At 54.0% G+C, this 22,254-nt stretch overlaps 3 protein-coding genes across 4 annotated transcripts; all 3 read left to right on the top strand.

The window, feature by feature from the left end:
• The first annotated feature begins 1 nt into the window (after position 1).
• Positions 2–16,981, top strand: ANAPC2 (anaphase promoting complex subunit 2). Of its 2 annotated transcripts, XM_079112769.1 has the most exons (13): positions 2–150; positions 444–1,066; positions 2,200–2,332; positions 8,809–8,983; positions 9,396–9,515; positions 9,919–10,036; positions 10,735–10,916; positions 11,543–11,684; positions 11,856–11,931; positions 12,007–12,210; positions 15,965–16,094; positions 16,302–16,537; positions 16,614–16,981. In XM_079112769.1, the coding sequence occupies exons 1-13, from the start codon at positions 13–15 to the stop codon at positions 16,824–16,826; spliced, it is 2,490 nt and encodes an 829-aa protein (XP_078968895.1). In that variant the 5' UTR covers positions 2–12; the 3' UTR covers positions 16,827–16,981. The 2 variants fall into 2 exon arrangements, with proteins under 2 accessions (XP_078968895.1, XP_078968896.1); XM_079112770.1 differs by lacking the exons at positions 15,965–16,094; positions 16,302–16,537; positions 16,614–16,981 and adding an exon at positions 13,381–14,076.
• Positions 16,982–17,483: 502 nt separating this feature from the next.
• TMEM210 (transmembrane protein 210) lies at positions 17,484–20,164 on the top strand (the record flags this gene model as incomplete). The annotated part of the gene is made up of 6 exons (XM_079113499.1): positions 17,484–17,508; positions 18,277–18,443; positions 19,057–19,123; positions 19,496–19,631; positions 19,793–19,822; positions 19,981–20,164. The coding sequence occupies 6 exons, from the start codon at positions 17,484–17,486 to the stop codon at positions 20,162–20,164; spliced, it is 609 nt and encodes a 202-aa protein (XP_078969625.1).
• Positions 20,165–20,282: 118 nt separating this feature from the next.
• LRRC26 (leucine rich repeat containing 26) lies at positions 20,283–22,252 on the top strand. Its single transcript, XM_079112844.1, has 2 exons — positions 20,283–21,732; positions 21,816–22,252. The coding sequence occupies exons 1-2, from the start codon at positions 21,042–21,044 to the stop codon at positions 22,139–22,141; spliced, it is 1,017 nt and encodes a 338-aa protein (XP_078968970.1). The 5' UTR covers positions 20,283–21,041; the 3' UTR covers positions 22,142–22,252.
• Positions 22,253–22,254: the final 2 nt, after the last annotated feature.

Raw genomic sequence — 22,254 nt, 5'->3', positions numbered from 1 at the left:
CAGTGGGCGCTGATGGAGACGGAGGCGGTGGCTTCGGTGGCGGCGGTAGCGGCGGTGGCGGGAGGCGGCGGCGGCGGGCCTGGACAGGAGCTGTTGGTGGCCTGGAATACCGTGAGCACCGGGCTGGTGCCGCCGGCTGCGCTGGGGCTGGTGAGGCTCGGGAAGGAAGCGGCTGGCCCGCGCGGGGTTCTCGGGACCCTGCGTGCTTTAGGCCATCTATCCCGGGGTCCACTCGGCTTCCTCCGCCGCCCGCCGCGGCGCCGCCTCTTTCCTGCACTGTCCCTCTTCGTTTCGCCCCCCGGCAGTCCTTCCCTAGCGCCGGCCGCGGAGGGGGCCAGCGGGGTTTCCGCAGCCTCTCCTCCCCTGGGTCAGAGAACCGGTGGTGGGCGACACTCCCCGCGTCTGCGCCTTAGCCCCTTTCCTCACGGTTTTCCGCGCTCCAGGCGTCCTCCCGGACCAGCGGTGCGGTCCCGCCAAAGGAGGAGGAGCTCCGTGCCGCGGTGGAGGTACTGAGGGGCTACGGTCTGCACTCGGTCCTGGAGGAGTGGTTCGTGGAAGTGCTACAGAACGACCTGCAGGCCAACATCTCCCCCGAGTTCTGGAATACCATCTCCCAACGCGAGAACTCTGCCGATGAGCCCCAGTGCCTTCTGCTGCTCCTTGACGCTTTCGGCCTGCTGGAGAGTCGCCTGGACCCCTATCTGCGTAGTCTAGAGCTCTTGGAGAAATGGACTCGTCTGGGCTTACTGATGGGCACTGGTGCCCAGGGGCTGCGGGAAAAGGTCCACATCATGTTGCGGGGAGTTCTGTTCTTTTCCACCCCTCGGACCTTCCAGGAGATGGTCCAGGGCCTCTATGGGCGCTTCCTGAGAGTCTATATGCAGAGTAAGAGAAAAGGGGAAGGGGGCACAGACCCAGAACTGGAGGGAGAATTGGACAGTCGGTATGCACGGCGTCGGTACTACCGGCTCCTGCAGAGCCCCCTGTGTGCAGGATGTGGCAGTGACAAGCAGCAGTGCTGGTGTCGCCAGGCGCTGGAGCAGTTCCACCAGCTCAGCCAGGTCCTGTGAGTACTTCTGCCTGGTAGTTGTGCCCCTGTATCTCCTTGTGACCCACTTGCTCTTCTGGGTCCAGCTGGCCTTTGCAGAGAGCTCTGCAGTGAGCTAGATGCTGCGGGGTGGAGAGGGAGTTCCTCTTCCACCTGTCCTGATAGCCAGAGACATGACAGTGATCCCTGAGTGGCAAGTTGACACTGTCCTGGACACAGGAGTACCTCTTGTCACTCACACCTATCCCAGGGTTTCACCTTTGGCTTTGCTGAGACCCATGTGGCTTGTGTCTGCAGTAGTAGATTTCTTATGGTTTTAAGCTTCCTGGGCTCTGCAGAATTCTGTGCTTTTTGTAGACTAGCTGAGAGAGAAATAGCATTCATTCCCATGAGAGTTCTCCCCTTGTAATTGTGAACAGTGTGCTCACTGGTTCTTTCCCAAATGTGTTGGAAGTTAGGCCAATGTATGGGCAAACAGATTTGTTTCCCAGTCATTCAGAGAGGAAAAGGTTCTGCTGCTGTTAGAGCCGGGTCTTCTTGTAGCCCACTAGTAACTTTTACGTCCCCCATAGCCATTTGTGGTGGTTTGTCATGTAGAATAATATGCAGTGATGCAGTTTGGGAAAGTTTGTTAGGTGAGCTGAGGGAGTGATTCTGTTGGTGGCCAGCATGGAGGAGGCCCTGAAGGGCTTCTGTTAGGTTCATCCCAAATGTAATTTACATAGTAATTTTCTTTCTCTTCCCAAATCCCATTTGCTACTGTAGACCTGAGTCTGCACTGGAAGCACAAGCCTCAGCAGCAGCTGTACTCGCAGCCAGGGCAGTGGTGTATCAGAGCCCTCCCTAGACAAGGCTTATTCCTTGGTAGCTGCACCTCTGCCACTGATTACATGGGAAAGGCCAGCGTTCTACCCTGAACAGAGACCAGCCAGGCAGGAAGGGCAGTGCCTTACCAGTGCTCTGTCCTTCCAGCAGCTTTTCCTCAAAGCCGTACAGTTGCCTTCACCCCCCACATCAGGAGAGCTGTGGGGAGGGATGCTCTGGGCCCTGGGTGGTGGGTGGTGTGTGTACAGCATGTACTCTAGGCAGGGCCGACCTGGGCAAGGGGCAGGTGTGTGTTGTGGGTGTTCCATGGCAGGGTTCTCCTGTAGGCACAGGCTCAGTCTGCTGGAGCGGGTCAGTGCCGAGGCGGTGACCACTACCCTGCACCAGGTGACCCGGGAGAGGATGGAGGACCGCTGCCGGGGCGAGTATGAGCGCTCCTTCCTTCGAGAATTCCACAAGGTGAGGATCCCCTTTTGGGGTGTACCCTGCCTCACTAGGGGCGGGAATAGGTTTCAGGCAAAACTCATACCCTAACTGTAGAGGCAGCCAGAGTGTGGTGGCCTGGGTGGACCAGGACAGGGTGGTGCTTGAAACTTTCTTGGTCTTTCTGGTTTCTCTGATCTCTGGTAACAATGAGGACATATCCACTGGTGCTGGGTATGGAACCCAGACATGCACTATCACTGAACTACATCTCCAGCAGTTTTTATCTTTTTTTTTTTTTTTTTAATTGTAAACAAATGGGATACATGTTGTTTCTGTTTGTACATAGAATAACAGCATACCATTTGCATATTCATATATTTACATAGAGTAATGATGTTTGATTCATTCCGTTATTTTTTTCCTTCTCCCCCACCCCTCCCACCTCTCTTTTCCCTCTATACAGTCCCTCCTTTCTCCATTCTTGTCCCCCTCCCACCCCCCATTAAGTGTCATCATCCGCTTATCAGTGAGATCATTCCTCTTTTGGATTTTTGAGATTGGCTTATCTAACTTAACATGATATTCTCCAGTTTCATCCATTTGCTTGCAAATGCCATAATTTTATTATTCTTTATAGCTGAGTAATATTCCATTGTATATATATATACCACAGTTTCTTTATCCATTCATCAATTGAAGGGCATCTAGGTTGGTTTCATAGTCTGGCTATTGTGAATTGAGCCGCTATGAACATTGATATGGCTGTATCTCTGTAGTATGCTGATTTTAAGTCCTTTGGGTATAGGCCGAGGAGTGGGATAGCTGGGTCAAATGGTAGGTCCATTCCAAGTTTTCTGAGTAATCTCCACACTGCTTTCCAGAGTGGCTGCACTAATTTGCATCCCCACCAGCAATGTATGAGTGTACCTTTTTCCCCACATCCTATTGCTTGTATTCATGATAATCACCATTCTAATTGGGGTGAGATGGAATCTTAGTGTAGTTTTGATTTGCATTTCTCTTATTACTAAAGATGTTGAACATTTTTTCATATGTTTGTTGATTGCTTGTACATCTTCTGTGAAGTGTTTGTTCATTTCCTTAGCCCATTTGTTGATTGGGTTATTTGTATTCTTGGTGTAGAGTTTTTTGAGTTCTTTATATATTCTGGAAATTAGTGCTCTATCTGAAGTATGAGTGGCAAAGATATTCTCCCACTCTGTAGGCTCCTTCTTCACATTGTTGATAGTTTCCTTTGCTGCGAGAAAGCTATTTAGTTTGAATCTATCCCAGTTATTGATTCTTGCTTTTATTTCTTGTGCTATGGGAGTCCTGTTAAGGAAGTCTGATCTAAGCCAACAAGGTGAAGATGTGGACCTACTTTTTCTTCTATAAGATGCAGGGTCTCTGGTCTGATTTCGAGGTCCTTGATCCATTGTGAGTTGAGTTTTATGCAGGGTGAGAGATAGGGGTTTAGTTTCATTCTGTTGCATATGGATTTCCAGTTTTCCCAGCACCATTTGTTGAAGAGGCTATCTTTTCTCCATTGCATATTTTTGGCACCTTTGTCTAGTATGAGAAAATTGTATTTATTTGGGTTTGTGTCCGTGTCCTCTATTCTGTACCATTGATCTACCTGTCTATTTTGGTGCCAATACCATGCCGTTTTTGTTACTATTGCTTTGTAGTATAGTTGAAGTTCTGGTATTGCGATACCCCCTGTTTCATTCTTCCTGCTAAGGATTGCTTTAGCTCTTCTGGGTTTCTTATTCTTCCAGATGAATTTCATGATTGCTTGCTCTATTTCTGTGAGGGACGTCATTGGGATTTTAATTGGAATTGCATTGAATCTGTATAGCACTTTTGGTAGTATGGCCATTTTGACAATATTAATTCTGCCTATCCAAGAACATGGGAGATCTTTCCATCTTCTAAGGTCTTCCTTAATTTCTTTCTTCAGTGTTTTGTAGTTTTCATCGTAGAGATCTTTTACTTCTTTGGTTAGATTGATGCCCAAGTATTTTATTCTTTTTGAGGCTATTGCAAATGGAGTTGTTTTCCTCATTTCCCTTTCAGCTGTTTCATCGCTTGTGTATAAAAATGCTGTAGATTTATGTGTGTTGATTTTATAGCCTGCTATTTTGCTGAATTCATTGATGAGGTCTAGAAGTTTTCTGGAGGAGGTTTTTGGATCCTCTAAATATAGAATCATGTCATCCGCAAATAGTGACAGCTTAAGTTCCTCTTTTCCTATTCGTATCCCTTTAATTTCTTTAGTCTGCCTAATTGCTCTGGCTAGAGTTTCGAGGACAATGTTGAATAGAAGTGGTGAAAGAGTACATCCCTGTCTTGTTCCTGTTTTTAAAGGGAATGGTTTCAGTTTTTCTCCATTAAGAATGTTGTTGGCCATGGGCTTAGCATAAATAGCCTTTACAATGTTCAGGTATGTTCCTACTATCCCTATTTTTTCTAGTGTTTTGAGCATGAAGGGGTGTTGTATTTTGTTGAACGCTTTTTCTGCGTCATTTGAAATAACCATATGATTCTTATCCTAAGTCTATTGATATGATGGATTACGTTTATTGATTTACGGATGTTAAACCATCCTTGCATTCCAGGAATGAACCCCACTTGATCGTGGTGCACAATTTTCTTAATATGTTTTTGGATACGGTTTGCCAATATTTTGTTAAGTATCTTTGCATCTATATTCATCAAGGATATTGGTCTAACATTTTCTTTCCTTGATGTGTCTTTTCCTGGTTTGGGTATGAGGGTGATATTAGCTTCAAAGAATGAGTTTGGTAGGGTACCCTCCTTTTCTATTTCCTGGAATACTTTGAGAAGTATTGGAATGAGTTCTTTGAAGGTCTTCTAGAACTCGGCTGAGAATCCGTCTGGTCCTGGGCTTTTCTTGGATGGTAGGTTTTTAATGGCTTCTTTTATTTCATTGCTTGATATTGATCTGTTTAAATCGTGTATGTCGTCCTGGTTCAGTTTGGGTGGAGCATATGTCTCTAGAAATTTGTCAATGTCTTCGGTAGTTTCTATTTTGTTGGAATACAGATTTTCAAAGTAGCTTCTCATTATGTTCTGTATCTCAGTGGTGTCTGTCATGATATTTCTTTTTGCATCATGTATTTTAGTAATTTGAGTCTTCTCTCTGCTTCTCTTTGTTAGTGTGGCTAAGGGTTTATCTATTTTGTTTACTTTCTCAAAGAACCAACTTTTTGTTATGTCAATTTTTTGAATAGTTTCTTTTGTTTCAATTTCATTGATTTCAGCTCTAATTTTAATTATTTCCTGTCTTCTACTACTTTTTTTGTTATTCTGTTCTTTTTTTTCTAGGGCTTTGAGCTGTAATGTTAGGTCATTTAATTGTTGACTTTTCATTCTTTTCTGGAATGTGCTCCATGCAATGAATTTTCCTCTTAGTACCTCTTTCATAGTGTCCCAGTTATTTTGATATGTTGTATCATCATTCTCATTGACCTCTAAGAATTTTTTAATCTCCTCCCTGATGTTTTTTGTTATCCATGTTTCATTCAATAGCATATTATTTAGTCTCCAAGTCTTGGAGTAATTTCCTTTTTTTATTTTGTCATTGATTTCTACTCTCAGTCCATTATGATCTGATAGAACACAAGGCAGTATCTCTATTTTTTTGCATTTCCTAAGGGCTGCTTTGTGGCATAACACATGGTCTGTTTTCGAGAAGGTTCTATGTGCTGCTGAGAAGAAAGTGTATCCGCTCGTTGATGGATGGAATATTCTATATATGTCTATTAAGTCTATGTTATTGATTGTGTTATTGAGTTCTATGGTTTCTTTGGTTGGATTTTGTTTGGAAGATCTATCTAGTGGTGACAGCGGTGCGTTAAAGTCGCCCAGAATTATTGTGTTGTGGTCTATGTGATTCCTGAAATTGAGAAGGATTTGTTTGATGTACAGGGATGCTCCACTGTTTGGGGCATAAATATTTACTATCATTATGTCTTCCTGATTTATGGTTCCCTTAAGCAGTATGAAATGTCCTTCTTTATCCCTTCTGACTAACTTTGGCTTGAAGTCCACTTTATCTGATATGAGGATGGAAACCCCCGCTTTTTTACTGAGTCCATGCGCATGGTAGGTTTTTTCCCATCCTTTCACCTTTAGTCTGTGGATGTCTTTTTCTATGAGATGAGTCTCTTGCAGGCAGCATATTGTTGGGTCTTTCTTTTTAATCCATTCTGCCAGTCTATGTCTTTTGATTGAGGAGTTTAGGCCATTACCATTCACGGTTGTTATTGAGATATGATTTGTATTCCCAGTCATTTGGCTTATTTTTGGTTTTTAAGTCAGCTTGGTTTCTCCTTTGAGTGGTTTTTCTCTAAGGTAGTTCCTCCCTTTGCTGACCTCCATTGTTGTTTTTCATTTCCTCCTCATGGCATATTTTGTTGAGAACATTCTGTAGTGCAGGCTTTCTATTTGTAAATTCTTTTAACTTTTGTTTATCATGGAAGGATTTTATTTCATCTTCAAATCTGAAGGTTAGTTTTGCTGGGTATAGGATTCTTGGTTGGCAACCATGTTCTTTCAGAGCTTGAAATATGTTGGTCCAGGCCCTTCTAGCTTTTAGAGTCTGGGTTGAGAAGTTTGCTGCTATCCGTATTGGTCTCCCCCTATATGTAATCTGATGCTTTTCTCTCACGGCCTTCAAAATCCTATCTTTATTTTGAATGTTAGGCATTTTCATTATAATGTGCCTTGGTGTGGATCTGTTGTGATTCTGTGCACTTGGTGTTCTGTAAGCCTCTTGTATTTGATTTTCCATTTCATTCTTCAGGTTTGGGAAATTTTCTGGTAATATTTCATTGAATAGGTTGTTCATTCCTTTGGTTTGTATCTCTGTGCCTTCCTCAATCCCAATAATTCTTAAATTTGGTCTTTTCATGATGTCCCATAGTTCTTGGAGATTCTGTTCATGATTTCTTACCATCTTCTCTGTTTGGGCGACTTTATTTTCAAGATTAAATATTTTGTCTTCATTGTCTGAGGTTCTGTCTTCCAAGTGGTCTAGTCTGTCGGTGATGCTTTCCATTGCGTTTTTATTTGGTTTATTGTCTCCTTCATTTCAAGGATTTCCATTTGGTCTTTTTTGAGAATCTCTATCTCTTTTTGAAATGATCTTTTGCTTCCTGCAGGTGCTCTTTCAGCTTATTGGTATTATCATTCATTGCCTGCATTTGCTCTCTTATCTCATCCTTTGCTTCACGAATCATCTTAATCATGTATAATCTGAAGTCCTTTTCTGACATTTCTTCTAACATACTGTCATTGGATTCTATTACTATAGAATCTAGATTTGTTTGGATCATTTTCTTCCCTTGATTTTTCATGTTGTTCATGTATCTTCCCCTCTAGCAGTGCAGATCTGGGGTATTGCAGATTTCCCCCATAGGCTTATAGTGGCCCTACAGGTTTCCAAAACCCTTTCTTTAAGGGGAGATCAATATTAGCAGTGCCCAAATCAGACACTATGCAATCCTAGACCAAATGGCCCCTATGGGGACAATAACAAAATTGTCATAATAAACAAAATGAGTTCAAATGTTATCTTCGGTAAAACAAACAGGTTTGCAGTAAGGTCTGCAGTTTCTAATGGAGGACGAAGAGGATGCAGAGGGATGTAGAATATGGCTGTTAATGGGATAAGAAAAGAATATACAGAAGTTCTAGAAAATAGAAAGGGTGAGAGTGTAATCAAAAGAAATCGGATGTTAGCATGCAAAAAAGGGAGAAAGAGACTCTGAGGGAACAGGTAAACAAAAGGAAAAGAAAGCAAGAAAGTAAAGAAATAAATACTTAAATTTTTTTTTTAAAAGGAGAAAAAAGAAAATCTACTGTATAACAGTCATATACTAATGAAACCTCCCAGTGTTCAGTAGCCTGATGCATGAGAGGTACCTGACAATGAGCACCGCAGTGCTAGAGCAGTTTTGGGCCCTGCAGGGCTAGCTGCTGTGGGGTAGGTGTGCTGTGCTCCAGGTGGTAGAGTGGAGAAGGTAAACTGTCAGAGTGAGCTCCTTGTTGGTCTGTGGTCTATGTGCTCACAGGTCCGTATGGCAGTATGGTTTCCTATGCTTTACACACATAGGTAATTTGACTGCATGTTGCGTTCTCTGCATAGGGGTGGATTTTTGGTAGTCTCATTTGTGGTCCCAAGAATGGTTTTATTCACTAAGTCATTGGATGGCATGCAGACCATGTGTGCCACCCTCTCACACTAGGGTCACTGTTACCAGAGACATGCGTGGGTGCTGATGTAGATGAGTGGGGTGCTGATTTATACAATGCCAGGAACACCCATTTGGGGGCCTGTTATCCTGCAGGTTTTGATGTACTTCTGGTGTCCAGATGCTTGGCTTTGGGGACTCCCTGGGACCTAGCCAGAGGGTGGGTAGCTGCTGGGTGAGGCTGGAGCTTGCTCAGTGTCCAGTGCCTCACACACCAGTGCTCTCCCACAGTGGATCGAGAGGGTGGTTGGCTGGCTGGGCAAGGTGTTCCTGCAGGATGGCCCCACCAGACCCGCATCCCCTGAGGCCGGCAGCACACTGCGCCGCTGGCGCTGCCACGTGCAGAGGTTCTTCTACCGCATCTATGCCAGCCTGCGCATCGAGGAGCTTTTCAGCATCATCCGAGGTTGGTCTTGCCCCACCTCCTGCAATGCCCATCTGGGAATCTTCCTCAGCGCCTTTGCTGGGTCCCCTCGTAACCGCAGCTGCCATTCTGCAGGGTGGCACATCAAGCACAGCTGGGCCCTTCTCGCTGTAGCTTCTGGATGTCTATTCCTTTGTTCCTTTTGTCTTGGTTCCTGCTTGGGACTGGTTCCGGATGTCACTTTGTCCTTTCTGTCCTGTGGGATTACATGGTTAAATGGCCAATGTGGAGGAGTGTCAAGGGTGATTAAGGTCCAGTGCCCAGCAGGTGGCTCTCATCAGGAGCGGCGCAGAGTTGTGTGTCCTCTCAAACACTAGGCAGCCCTTCACCAGCCCCTGCCCCTTTATGCACATGCTCACACACACTCCTTTCCCTGAGGGATGTCCCTTTGCAGATTTCCCAGATTCCCGGCCGGCCATCGAGGACCTCAAGTACTGCCTGGAGAGGACTGACCAGAGGCAGCAGCTGCTCGTGTCCCTCAGGACCGCTCTGGAGACTCGGCTCCTCCACCCAGGTGCCCCACACGGCCATTGCCAGCTTCATCCCTCAGGCTCAGAAGAATTCCCAGCCCTGGATTTTTAGGCCTAAGGAAGGAATGGGTTAGGAAGCAGCTTTTTTGAGGTTCTCAGGGAAGCCGGAGCAAACCTCAGCTTCAGCTCTCTGGAGGAAGTCGTGACCTGCCTGGCTTGACCTGAGATGGACATGGCCTCAGAACAGAGTGTCTGGCAAAGGGAGGGCCTGCCGCTGAAGAGTTCTGGAGAGGCCTGCAAGTGGGAGGAGGTGGGGATGGGGCCTGGGGTGGCCCCTGCCGTCACCCTGGCCCCATGGGGAATGAGATCACAGCAGTGACCTGTTGGCATCAGGGAGGCTGTTGTCTGGGGCACTGTCTGACCTCTGCCTTACGCTTTTGACCACAGGTGTCAACACGTGTGACATCATCACTCTCTACATCTCTGCCATCAAGGCACTGCGCGTGCTGGACCCTTCCATGGTCATCCTGGAGGTGGCTTGTGAGCCTATCCGCCGCTACCTGAGGTAAGGGCTGTGGCTGCCTGGGAGCTGCTGCCCTCGGCTCTCTGGTCCTACTGAACTTCCTGTGGTCCTATCTAGTGGAAGCCAGAGGTCCTGAGGAAACCAGGGACTTGAGGCTTATCCTGACTGGCCAAGTCGACTGGCCTGGGCCAGGGGCTCCTTTCCCCTTGCCAGTGTGAGGTCCTGCCCTTGTCACTACAGTGTACACAGGCCCAGCCTCAGCTTCTTCCTAGCACCCCTCTTAGCACAGAGAGAGACTCCTCCACTTGATGCAGGTCTTGCTGCTGACCAGGTCCTGCAGAGCAGAGAAGAGGCCTGGGCTCTGTGTTTGAACAGGTACCTTGGCACAACCGCCCAGAAACCCTTCAGGCAGCAGAGACCCAGTCTCAGGGCTGTGGGGCCCAGTGACCCCAAGGACCTGAGCAGCAGGAGTTGATGGTGTCTGGTGCCTGCTCTAAACTTCAGTTCACTGTTTCCTAACCACAGCTAGACTAGTGATTGGGCCTCTGATCATATTGGTCCCCTCTGGTGTCAGTATGGTGTTAGGTCTGTCTTGGAAAGTCAGATGGCCTGTCTTTAGTACCAATCAGTTGGCATTGGCCATAGGGGTGGGGTCATATGGTGTTGTCATGGCTGGGGTGGGTGATGGGGTGTCACATGGGCCATGGAGACAGTGGGGACAGCAGCACTCACCCTGGCAGGACACGGGAGGACACAGTGCGACAGATTGTGGCTGGGCTGACCGGGGACTCTGATGGGACTGGAGACTTGGCTGTTGAACTGTCCAAGACCGACCCAGCCAGCCTGGAGACTGGCCAGGACAGTGAGGATGACTCTGGCGAACCTGAAGACTGGGTGCCTGACCCCGTGGATGCTGACCCAGGTCAGCTTGCTCCACCAGCCTCACTCCTTCCCTCCCTTCCTGGGCTTATCTGGGAGCCTGCTGCTTGGCTGTCAGGAGTAGCCAGTACCTCAGGCTCAAGGGTTCTGAGGTCAGGGCCTTGTTCAGCATCACTCAGCTTTCTGTGTGCCCCTTCACTGTCTGGTCCCTCCAGCTGCAGGAGGTACTCTGCCCCTTGTGGGTGTTGCTTGTGGAGGAGTGAGTGGGTTCATGGCAGGTCTGTGTACCCCAACCCTACTGGTAACTTGGACCTGGACTTCAAGGGCTCATCAGGGTTGTGGCCCCTCTGGGGGACCTCTGATGACTGTGGGTCCCTGCCCTGCCCCTGTCCTGGCACAGTTGATAGGTCTTTGGTCTCTGAGGGGAAAACCCAAGGGCCTTTGGTTTGTTCCTGAGCCTGGGTGAAAGATCCATCGAGGTCCCTATGAAACAGAAGGGTCTGGGGGTCAGAGCCTGGGTCTGTTGGGAATCACTGGATTGTTCCCAGCCATGTGTGGCATCAAGGACAAGTGCGCCCTCCAGGCTGTGCTGGGCTGCAGTGTCCAGCAAGGTGGGCTCTGGGTGTCCCTGTCCTTGCTGAGGTGCCTGTGGTGTGACCCCTGTGCCAGGGAAGTCGAGCTCCAAGCGGCGCTCCTCAGATATCATCAGCCTGCTGGTCAGCATCTACGGGAGCAAGGACCTCTTCATCAACGAGTACCGCTCCCTGCTGGCTGACCGGCTCCTGCACCAGTTCAGCTTTAGCCCTGAGCGGTAAGACCTGTGAGGTGCCAGCTGACCTCCAGGGGGCACTGCGTGCTGCCCTCTGGGGCCACAGGAGCTGTGCTTCTGTCTTCCTGGTGGTGGGTTGCCGGGCAGGCTCTCTATTGCACACGTAGCTGTGGGGGGCACACCACAGCCCCTCCCAGAAACTCATCCTTCCAGAGAGATCCGCAATGTGGAGCTGCTGAAGCTGCGCTTTGGTGAGGCCCCGATGCACTTCTGTGAGGTCATGCTGAAGGTGGGTGTCCAGGGCTCCCCAGCCCCCTGACCTGGCCCTCCAGCCCAGGCCCTTGGTGAGATGCTGTCTCCTCAGGACATGGCAGATTCCCGCCGCATCAATGCCAACATCCGTGAGGAGGATGAGAAGCGGCCTGTGGAGGAGCAGCCTCCATTTGGGGTCTATGCTGTTATCTTGTCCAGTGAATTCTGGCCTCCCTTCAAGGACGAGAAACTCGAGGTCCCTGAAGACATCAGGGCGGCCCTGGAGGTTTACTGCAAGAAGTATGAGAAGCTGAAGGTATGGCTGCTGGGGCTCTTGGCAGCTCCTGCCTCTGGTCCACCTGACCCTGCTGTCTGAATTGGCCCCTGCTCAGCCAGCTCTGCAGGAGGGGCTCGGGCATGGCTGTGCTCCGTGCCCTCCTCCCTGTAGGCCTGAGGTGTGTGCAGGTGCTCCCTCAGCCATCACGCGGACTCACGGGACCTGTGGCCACAGCAAGCCCCTGCCCCTCCACTCCCCCTCTTTGGCACCTCTGGCCTTTCAGCCAGGGTTCTGGAGGGCTGTGCACAGCTCGCCCGTTAGGGCCATTCAAGGTTGCGTCTCTGCTGGGAGCATCTCTCTCAAGCCCCCTGACCTCCATGATAACCCTTCTCCTGGCTTCTTTTTCTGAAGAAGAAAAAGACCTTTCCGGTCTCAAGGGCACTCAAGGACTAGAATCGTACAATTGGGATCAGAGCCTGGGAGGCACAAGGTTCGGGCGAGGAGGGAAGGGAGTGGGCAGTGCATACTGGGGAGAGAGAGGACCTCTGGACTGGAGGTCACTAGCTGTCTTGATAGGATTGGGCCCATGTGGCATATTCTTCCTGAAGCATCGCTGGGCCCAGCTGTACCAGGAGCTGGAGCCCCAGTGGGAGGTGGGCAGGCGGGGAAAGAGGCACAGGAGGAGTTCAGGGGCCTTTTCTCCCAAGCTCATGGTCAGCCGTGTGGGGAGAGAAAGCAGCTAGACACCTGGCCAGGCTCTGGGCACAGGGGAGACAGGGTCCAGGACATGTGGTGGTACCCAGTGAGCGCTGGGGCCTGTGAGGAGCTGGGCACCCCAGCACTGTGGGCAGAGGGGTGAGAGCAGGTCCTGGAGCACAGGCGTCCAGGAGGTGAACCCCGAGTCTGGAGGTGGATGAACCAGCAGCAGCCCGCACACGAGGCGCAGCAGCCAGGCTGTGGGAGCCGGGTGGAACTGGCCCCACGCGGTGGCGCTGAGGCTGGGCGGGTCTCCTGCTGATGAAAGCCTGGCCCTGCTCACAGGCTGCCTACCACTTGGCAGCAGTGAGTCTCCTCAAGCACCGGAGAGTGTCTCTTTCCAGAGGTAGACAAGGGCTGCCTATGCAGAGGGTCCTGAGCAGGAGGCCAAGGGGGATGTGCTGGTGCTAGTGGCCATGAGACCCTGGCTGCCTACCCAACATCTCCACTCAGGTTCTAGAAGAGCCAGATCCGCATGACCCTCGCTGCTGCCAGAGAAAGGTGGACTGCTGGTGGCCTGGTGTCTCCAACTCCTGCCTGGGCAGTGGCACATGTCCATACAGTCCACAGGAACCCAGCCCACCACCTCCTGGTCAAGGACCTCTGGGTGGCCACGCCCACACTGAAGGCCCTCTCCCTCTGCCCCTCTGGCTGCCCTGTTGGTGTGAGGCACCAGCTTGGGTCCCAGGTCACTCTCTTGCTGAGGCCTGATGTGCGGGGATGGCCACACTTCAGTACTCTGGACAGCAGAGTGGCTTGGGAGGACCCTGGGGCCGTCAGGCAGGTCACGCCTGTGGCCATAATCCCTCCGCCTGCTGCCATTAGAGCTCCTGAACTAGGACGTTGGTGGGTACCCGGCTGTGTGGCTAGGTGTCTGCACCCATATCATCTGCTGTGGCCCTGGGGAGGGCCTGCTTGGAGCCAGAGCTGGGCTGGCTCTGCTGGCTACAACACAGCCGTCTCCTGGTCTGCTCCGGTTCCATCCGTAGACTAGAGTTCCTTGCTGCCTGTGCCTTAAGGGCTGCAAGGGGCCCGGAAGGATTCAGAGCAGCTGAACCAGTGTTCTGGGGCTGCTGTCACGTAGCGTCACAGAGTCTTTGAGAACACAGACATATTGATTCAGAGGTCACAAGCAGTGTTGCAGGGCCACGCTCCCTCCCAAGGTTCTAGAGGAGGATCCTCCTTGCCTCTCCCAGGAGCCCAGTGGCCCTGGGGTGCTGTTCCCCAGGCCTCTGTGACCTAGAACCCTAGCCCCTCTTAGTGTGGGACAGGGCACAGTGCCACCATCACAGTCTGCTCTGTGATCCTCCAGTCAGGTCTCCTGCATGCAGAGTGTCGTCAGTCCCAACATTCCTACAGATCATGACGTTTAATGTCGACTTCTAAGTTCAAGATCTCATGTATGAACACAGAGTCCCAAATCTCAGCATCTATACCAGGAGGAGTAATTGTGACTTGGGATCTGATCTGTCTGGGGCAGGTTTCCCTCTCCAACTGTGAAATGAGGTAGATATTCCCCAAGGAGAAATTAAAGAGAGAAGGGTCATGAATCCCTTCCCAAGAAGTGAAACCCAGCAAGGGAAGGAAGTTGCAGGGAATCTCAAGGCCTGGTACTCTGGTTGGTGCCCTGTCCTCCTGGCCTGTGGGGGCAGCCCACTCCAGCACACAGCTCTGACTGGCTCTGCTCTGTGGTTCTTTTGTGCTGGCTTGACCCCTTTCAGTCCAGCTGGTGTCAAGTTCTTAAACACCATGTTCTCGGTTCTCTTGGAGTGAGCCATCAGATGCCATCAGACTTCTCCTGAGTGCCCAGGGGCTACTAATCTGCTGAGATGACCAGCCAGCCCACCAGTCTCCCCTGTCTTTTCAGCAGATGCTAGTCCCACCACAGCTTGGTCCTGTTTCAGAGCTGCAGGTCACGTACTGCTTCCCCTTTCCTGAAGGCTCCTTTATTCCTCTGCCCATGCATTTCGCTGTAAGCAACAAGGAATAGCCAGACTGCCCTCCTATACCAGCTTCGCATCACAGAGCAGAACAGTTTAGCCAAACTTTCTGCCATCTTTGCTGGTTGCTAATGACATGCTCATTTCCATGTGAGACCTCACCAGAAGCACTTTTAAAAAGATTTTTATTTTTAGTCTCAATAAATTGCCCAAGCTGACCTCAGACTCAAAATCCTCCCACCTCAGCCTCCCAAGGCGTTGGGGTCACAGGTCTGCACCACTGTGCCCAGCTCAGAAGCACCACTAGCTCTGTCCTTGATGCCTGTGTCTCTAAGCTGACCACAGCTGGCCTTCCTGAGCCTTCAGCCTCATCCGTGCCCGTGTCATCTGCAGGGCATCCCAGGCTCTTGCCTCCGTGCACCCGCTGCTCTCCAGGCTCTGTCTCGCTCAGTTCCGGGTGTTCGTATCAGGCAGCAGCACCCCTTCCTGGAGCTTCCGATCCGTTTCTGTGACTGCTGTAGAAGTATCACAAACTGGTACTTAACACAGCAGAAATACATCGCCTCAGTTCTGGAGACTGGAAACCCACTATCAAGGCCATGGAGGGTCACGCTCCTCCTGGAACCGTAGCAGTGTGTCTTTCCTAGCCACCCCAGCTTCTGGAGTCTGCCTTCAGTCCTTGATGCTTCCTGGATTGTGGCCACATCACGCAGGCTCTGCCTCCTGTGTGCCTGCCTCTCCTTACACGGGCCACCCTACTTTAACATGACCTCCTCTTAAAGATTCACCTTGGCACTGACTCCAAGGGTGCCTTCCACGGTACTGAGAGCACAGGCGTGCATGTATCTTTCTTCCTGGGGTGGGGCACAGTTTAACTCAACTACTAGTAGCCCCTGTTCTTACGGTAGCTGAGGAGCTGGGAACGAGAACTCAGGAGTCTGCTCTTGTTGACCGCCTCCCTGCCCAGGGGTAGCAGTGATGCAGGCAGAACTGGGACTGACCGCCGTCCTCATGTGATATGGCCCATGGGTCCGAGCCTTGTTCTCAGCCTGGTCAGGACCACTGGACTAGCTGTGCATGCTGACCTCTGTCCTCAGGCAATGCGAACCCTTAGCTGGAAGCACACCCTGGGCCTGGTGACCATGGATGTGGAGTTGGCTGACCGCACCCTGTCTGTGGCGGTGACCCCTGTGCAGGCAGTGGTCTTGCTGTACTTCCAGGACCAAGGTGAGCCCACAGGTTCTGACGGTCTGCCCTGGCCCTGCTCTCGTCACGACCAGCCATGGGGTGAGGCACTAAGGCCAGCGGGGCAGGATTGGGGGCAGCCCTGGGCCATAGGGCAGCAGCCCCTTACCTTTGCCAAGTCCCATTGACCTCTGGGAGGCCATGCTGGGCTCTCAGGACGCAGGCCAGTGTCCCTGTCCGTGCACGCAGCCAGCTGGACACTGGAGGAGCTGAGCAAGGTGGTGAAGATGCCGGTGGCCCTGCTGCGGCGGCGCGTGTCCGTGTGGCTGCAGCAGGGTGTGCTGCGGGAGGAGCCCCCCGGCACCTTCTCCGTCATCGAGGAGGAGCGGCCCCAGGACCGGGACAGCATGGTGCTCATCGACAGCGATGAGGAGAGTGACTCGGGCATGGCCTCGCAGGCCGACCAGAAGGAGGAGGAGCTGCTGGTGTGTCCCTGGGGGGTCCTGGGGGGGGCAGCACAGTCCTGGTGGCGGGTGACTGACTGCCAGCTGCTGTTCCCAGCTCTTCTGGACTTACATCCAGGCCATGCTGACCAACCTGGAGAGCCTGTCGCTGGAGCGCATCTATAGCATGCTGCGCATGTTTGTGATGACCGGCCCTGCGCTGGCAGAGATCGACCTGCAGGAGCTCCAGGGCTACCTGCAGAAGAAAGTGCGAGACCAGCAGCTCATCTACTCGGCCGGCGTCTACCGCCTGCCCAAGAGCTGCAGCTGAGGCTGTTGCCAGGCCCAACCTCGTGACGCCCCCACCTGAGTGTGACCCCAGGATCAATAGCCCAAGGCTTCCCTCCTGCCCAGCCCCTTGCACCCCCACACCCCCACACCCTCAGAATGCAGATTAAAGTAGGTCAGTTCTTAGCCTTCCGTGTCCTGCTTTCTTTGTGGACCCATGGACGTGTCCTGGTTTTCCCTCTAGACAGGCCACTCACCTTGGCCCTAGAGCCCAGCAACAGGTGAGGCCCACCCCAGGCCTGCACATCTTTTGGGGGTCTAAACCCTGGGTAGTCAGCCTGTGAAGGTTCACCTCTGAGGTCTGTGTCTCAGGCAGGAGTGAGCCAGGGTTGCTGTCAGCCACCTGCTCCATCTCCAGCCTCCCTCTCTCCTGGCCTTGGAAAGGAGCCCTTGGGGCTCCCCATTCTACAGTCTGCCTGGCTCTGCCAGGCTGTGCTGCTGGGACTCATAAACTCCATCAGAACATGAGTTGCAGAGGTGACCTGAACTAAGAACTTTGGGCACTCTAGCTTTGAAGGGCTGCTTGAGGACATGCCCTCATGGCCTGAGACAAGTCATTTGTCCACCTGCCCCGCACTGCGGTGGGGTGGCCACAGTGCTTGGCGTTCATAAGTGGATGTGTTCTCAGGCAGTTATCTCCATGTCCTGCAAACCTGTGGTCCCAAGTACAGGCCAGGCAGCGGGAGAGGAGAGTACCGTGAGGCAGCCGCCTCCTTCCCCTGCACCTCAGGGGACAGCCACTCATGGCAGGCTCTGTTCAAGAGGCCACGGGCAGAAGTCCTAGCGCTGCCCTAATCCCTTGGGTCTGGGCTGGCGTGGGACACTTCCACACTGAGCAGGGCCCTGAAACAGCTCTGTCCCAACCCCAGAGCTCCCGTTCTGCTCCTGCCTAGGGTGCATGCCAGACCATGAGCCACACCCGGCTGCGGCTCTGTCACTGCCACTGTCCCAGACACCCTCCCCGCACCCCTCATGTCCACTGTCCTTCCCACGACTGCAGCTCTGGCCTGTTCTGCATTGGAGTCTTTGAATGGCACTCCTCTCTTGTTGTAGAGCATCCGGAGCAGGAAGTAGTATGTGCTAAGCACCACTTCAGGAGTGGTCTGAGGATTTCCAGAGCCCAGGGAGGCTTGGCCGCAGCATGGGAGCGTGCCCCCTGGGCTCCACTCAACTCCCAGGCTGCCATTCTGGTGGAAACAGAGCCCTGAAGGCTGACACCACCTTTTCTCCATGAGGTGGCCCCACCTGGGTCCTGCTGTCCCTGGTCACTGCTTGACCCTGGGTGGGGGCGGGGGTGACCAGGATGCAAACCTGCTAGACTGGCCTGACAGGGTGGCTGTGCCAGCCCTGGCCTCTGGCACGCCCCTGCTCTTGTGTGCCTTTGGGTTTGGCTCCAGTGTGTGTCCTGGAGACCTGAGAGTTGCGGGTCACAGTCTCACCGGGAGCTGTTGACCAGTGCTCTGATGACCTTACGAGAGGGCACCTTATCTGCAGTCAGAGAGGACCCCCAGTGACCAGAGCCACTGGAGTCAGGCTGTGCCCTTCCCCTAGTCCCTGTGGGGCCCCAGTTGGCAGGGGGCCCCACCCTGGTCAACCACAGGTTGGGCATTTCCTCTTGTTGCCTTGTGGTTTGCTTGGCAGGTCCTTAGGGGAGGAGGGGGTGTGGTGAGCGGGTGGGCTGCTTGCCATCCCACCTTAGAACAACAGGTTCAGAGAAGAGGGGCAGGTTAGCAGCATTAGCCCAAGGTGACAGGCTGCAAAGGGGTCAGACACTGGGCAGCAGGCTTTCACTTCAATGACATTTAAACCTGCAACTATCTTTGAGCCACTTGCTCCCAGAGGGAGCCAGACCTGGGGTCCTGCTCAGGCAGGTGTAGCCAGGGCCCCTGATGACTCTCCTGGGTGACTGGGGATCCCTTGCGGGTGTCAGCAGCCCTCCTGTCCTGGTTTTATGGTAGTGTGGGCCCAACCCTCTCCAGAACAGCTGGTAAAGGCAGCTGAAGGCCGCCCTCCTTGGTCCTTTCCTGCCCCAGCCCTGTGCAGCTGTGATGTGCAGCTGGCTGGAGCCCATGCGGCCCTGCAGTCCTTATGTTGACAGCAAAGCAAGGTCACTGAACACCAGAGGCTGATGTCAGGCCATGCCCCGCTCACTGTGAAGCTGTTGGTACCCCCAAGGCCCTAGCCCCACCATGGCCTGCCTCTGATCTGGCCAGGGCTCCTCCCTACCTGCCGCATCTCAGGGCTGCCTACCCAAGACTCCTTGCATCCCAGCGCCCAAGGGTGAGTGAAGCTCAAGCCAGCCTGGAGGCTGAGACCCTGCCCCCACCCTCCCTGCCTCACAGCCCACTGTGAGGTCAGAGCCTTCCGACAAGTTCCGTCCACAGGTGTGCCGTGGGACTGGGGGCTGGACATGGCCCCCTGTCCCCACCCTGACTGCTGCCTGGCCAGCAGCCCCCTGGGCCTGATATGTTTGTCCCTTTTGCTCATCCCTGCTGCAGGTGCCTCTCCCTGCCCTTGGCTCCCAGCCACAGTCCCTCCCTTTTGCAGGCAGGACCACCTGCCTGTGTCCTTCTGGTGGCCTCTGGGTGAGAGTGGGCTAGAAGTCCCTTGCAGGCAGGTGACGGGCCCTGCCTTGTGGCCTTGTCCCTGCAGCTGGAACCTACTGTGAATGCAGCCTGGGCCTCAGCCGGGAGGCCCTCATCGCTCTCATTGTGGTGCTGGCGGGAGTCAGTGCTAGCTGCTTCTGCGCCCTGGTGGTCGTGGCAATTGGAGCCCTGCGAGCCAAGGGGTGCGTGAGCCCCAGGCCTGGGAGCAATGGGAGTGAGGCCAAGCCTCCAGGGCCTCCCACTGGGGTAGGGTGTCTGGAGGGTGGGAGTGGCGCTCCCTGGAGCGTGCACCTTGGTGGGGCTGGGCACTGCTGCGTGTTCATGCTCACTTTCGTCTTCTCAGTGAAACATGCCCCAGACGCATGGACAACAGGTGAGTGCCAGAGGAGGGCCCCAAGGGTGACCTGTGCCCTCTTTCCCTCACTGGAAGTGCAGCTCATAGTGACATGGAGAGCACTGTCCCCAAGGGCTGGCCTTCCCAGGGTGGCCAAGGCCCTGCCGGCCCCTGCTGACTGGGCCCACATCGTGCAGGTTGGTGGGGCACTTTGGGGTCCAGGAAGATCGTATGGACCTGCATGCAGTGCACGTGGAGTCCCACCTTATGGACCCTGAATTGGAGGTTTCCATGATGCCATCCCTGGAGGACCATGCCCTCATAACCATCCCCCTGGAGGATTCTCTACAGGAGCCGCCCCCACCCCCACCTCCTGAATAGGGTGGAGGGCAGTTGGGCAGGGGAATTAAACATTATTTAGTGGTTGTGTGCTGTCCTCCTTGCAAGCTTCCAAGGCCCCTGGAGAGTACACTGTGATGCGTATGCATTCGCTTAGGGGCAGGGAACCACACCCCTCATGCTTCCACCTTCCGGCACCGCTGGCCTGCCCAGCCCCCTCTCTGAAGCTTCCTGTTGCATCTTCCCCCAAAGCCAGCAGGGATCCTGGGACCCTCCCAACCCAAGAAAACCCCTAAAGGGAGCTGCATCTGAGGCCGGATTCTGGCTGATGCCCCTGGCCACTCACAGTGCCCCCTTGAGGCTCTAAGGAGTGGAGGCACGCACTCTCCTGCATCACCTCCCCTGCCTCTGGTGTGCGGTCCTCCTCGCCTCAAGGTTGTCCCCGGAGCTCAGGCCCTATCATGTGTTTGAGCTCCGCCTGCTTGTCCATCACGGGGGGGGGGGGGGGGGAAGGGGAATTCGCTCGTGGGGTCCTTTCACTGAGCCTGAATGGAGCTGGGACGGAATGGGGTAGGACACACTGCGTTGCCTTCTGCCACTTGGCACGTTCAGTGGGTGCAAGTGGGTGTGGTCCTGCTGCTGCTCAGCTCACAGCTGGGCGCCCGGTGGTCTCCTTAGCGCCGCAGCCGGCACAGAGCCAAGAACCTGGAGCTCTGGGACAGGTGGCTGGCAATACCTGGCCTTGGCTCTGTGCCTGGCCCCCGCCCCAGGCGCGGGACGAGCCGTGGGACAGGAACTGCCGGTGATCGGGCCGGACAGTTAACATTTGTGCAGGAACCAAAGGGACAAGCTTCTGGGACGCCGGGGATCCAAGGACGCACAGACGGCAGGCGCCCACTTGGGTTTTGGAGCTGCCCCCATGAAGAGCTCCTCTGTATTCTTGCGGCCTCCGCTGCTACAGTCCCTGCTGCTGTTGCTGCTGTTGCCGCCGCCTCGGCTGAGGCCAATCTGCGCCCAAGTGTCCACTGGGGCCGCCACCCGCTGGACCCCCGGCGCTCCTGACTGCCCCGAGGCGTGCGCGTGCGCGCCGGGCGGCCAGGCCAACTGCTCAGCACTCGCGCTCGTCGCGGTGCCCCCGGGCCTGAGCCGGCGGGTCCGCACGCTGCTGTTGGACCACAACCGCGTGCGTGCGCTGCCTCCGGGAGCCTTCGCGGGCGCGGGCGCGCTGTTGCGCCTAGACCTGCGCGAGAACGGGCTGCGCTCGGTGCACGCGCGGGCTTTCTGGGGCCTGACCGTGCTGCAGCGGCTGGACCTGAGCGACAACCAGCTGGAAGCGCTGGCGCCCGGCACCTTTGCGTCGCTGCGGGCGCTACGTTCCCTCTCGCTGGCCGACAACCGGCTAGCGCGCCTGGAGCCTGCGGCGCTGGGCGCGCTACCTCTGCTGCGCGCGCTCAGCCTGCAGGACAACGCGCTGTCAGCGCTATCGCCCGACCTGCTGACCGGCCTGCCGGCCCTCGATGCGCTGCGCCTGCGCGGCAATCCGTGGGCCTGCGGTTGCGCACTGCGCTCTCTCTGCGCCTGGCTTCGCCAGCACCCGCGTCCAGCTTCAGGTGAGCGGTCCCGGGCTCAGGCCGTATCGCGCCCTGCCGGGTTTTCGCTGCTGCCCACCTGACATCGCGCCTGTATCCCGCAGAGGCCGAAACCCTGCTTTGCGTGTCACCAGGGCGCCAGACACTCAGCCCCCTGACCGCCTTTCCCGACGCTGCCTTCAGACACTGCGCGCAGCCACTCGCTGCACGGGACCTGGCGGTGGTCTACGCGCTTGGCCCTGTCTCCTTCCTCGCCAGCCTGGCCACCTGCCTGGCGCTAGGCTCCGTGCTCACGGCTTGCCGTGCACGCCGCCGCCGCTGCCGTGCCTCCGCCCACCGCCCGCCAAGGAGACCGCCAGATCCCGACCCGGACGGCCCTGCCTCCCCCGAAAACCCTGTGAGCCCCACCGCCGCATCTGCTCAAGCCTGAGGGCGCTGCGGTTGCCCTGGGCACTCCCCCACTGCCCGGCGCCCTCGAAACTGCCTAACCAGGTGTTCTCCTTTCACATGCTGGGGTCAAACAAGCGACACAGATCGAAAATT

Source organism: Sciurus vulgaris (assembly GCF_902686455.1).
Source record: "Sciurus vulgaris genome assembly, chromosome: 15".
NCBI lineage: Eukaryota > Metazoa > Chordata > Mammalia > Rodentia > Sciuridae > Sciurus > Sciurus vulgaris.
Note: the sequence above shows the minus strand (reverse complement) of the source record. Positions and strands in the feature narration are given on the sequence as shown.

Bases quoted from the DNA above. Each gene is read 5' to 3' on its own strand.
- LRRC26 (XM_079112844.1), top strand. From the start codon at position 21,042: ATGAAGAGCTCCTCTGTATTCTTGCGGCCTCCGCTGCTACAGTCCCTG. The intron at 21,733-21,815 runs GTGAGCGGTCCC...TGTATCCCGCAG, and splicing joins GCACCCGCGTCCAGCTTCAG to AGGCCGAAACCCTGCTTTGC.
- ANAPC2 (XM_079112769.1), top strand. From the start codon at position 13: ATGGAGACGGAGGCGGTGGCTTCGGTGGCGGCGGTAGCGGCGGTGGCG. The intron at 9,516-9,918 runs GTGCCCCACACG...TTTTGACCACAG, and splicing joins GACTCGGCTCCTCCACCCAG to GTGTCAACACGTGTGACATC. The intron at 16,095-16,301 runs GTGAGCCCACAG...CCGTGCACGCAG, and splicing joins GCTGTACTTCCAGGACCAAG to CCAGCTGGACACTGGAGGAG.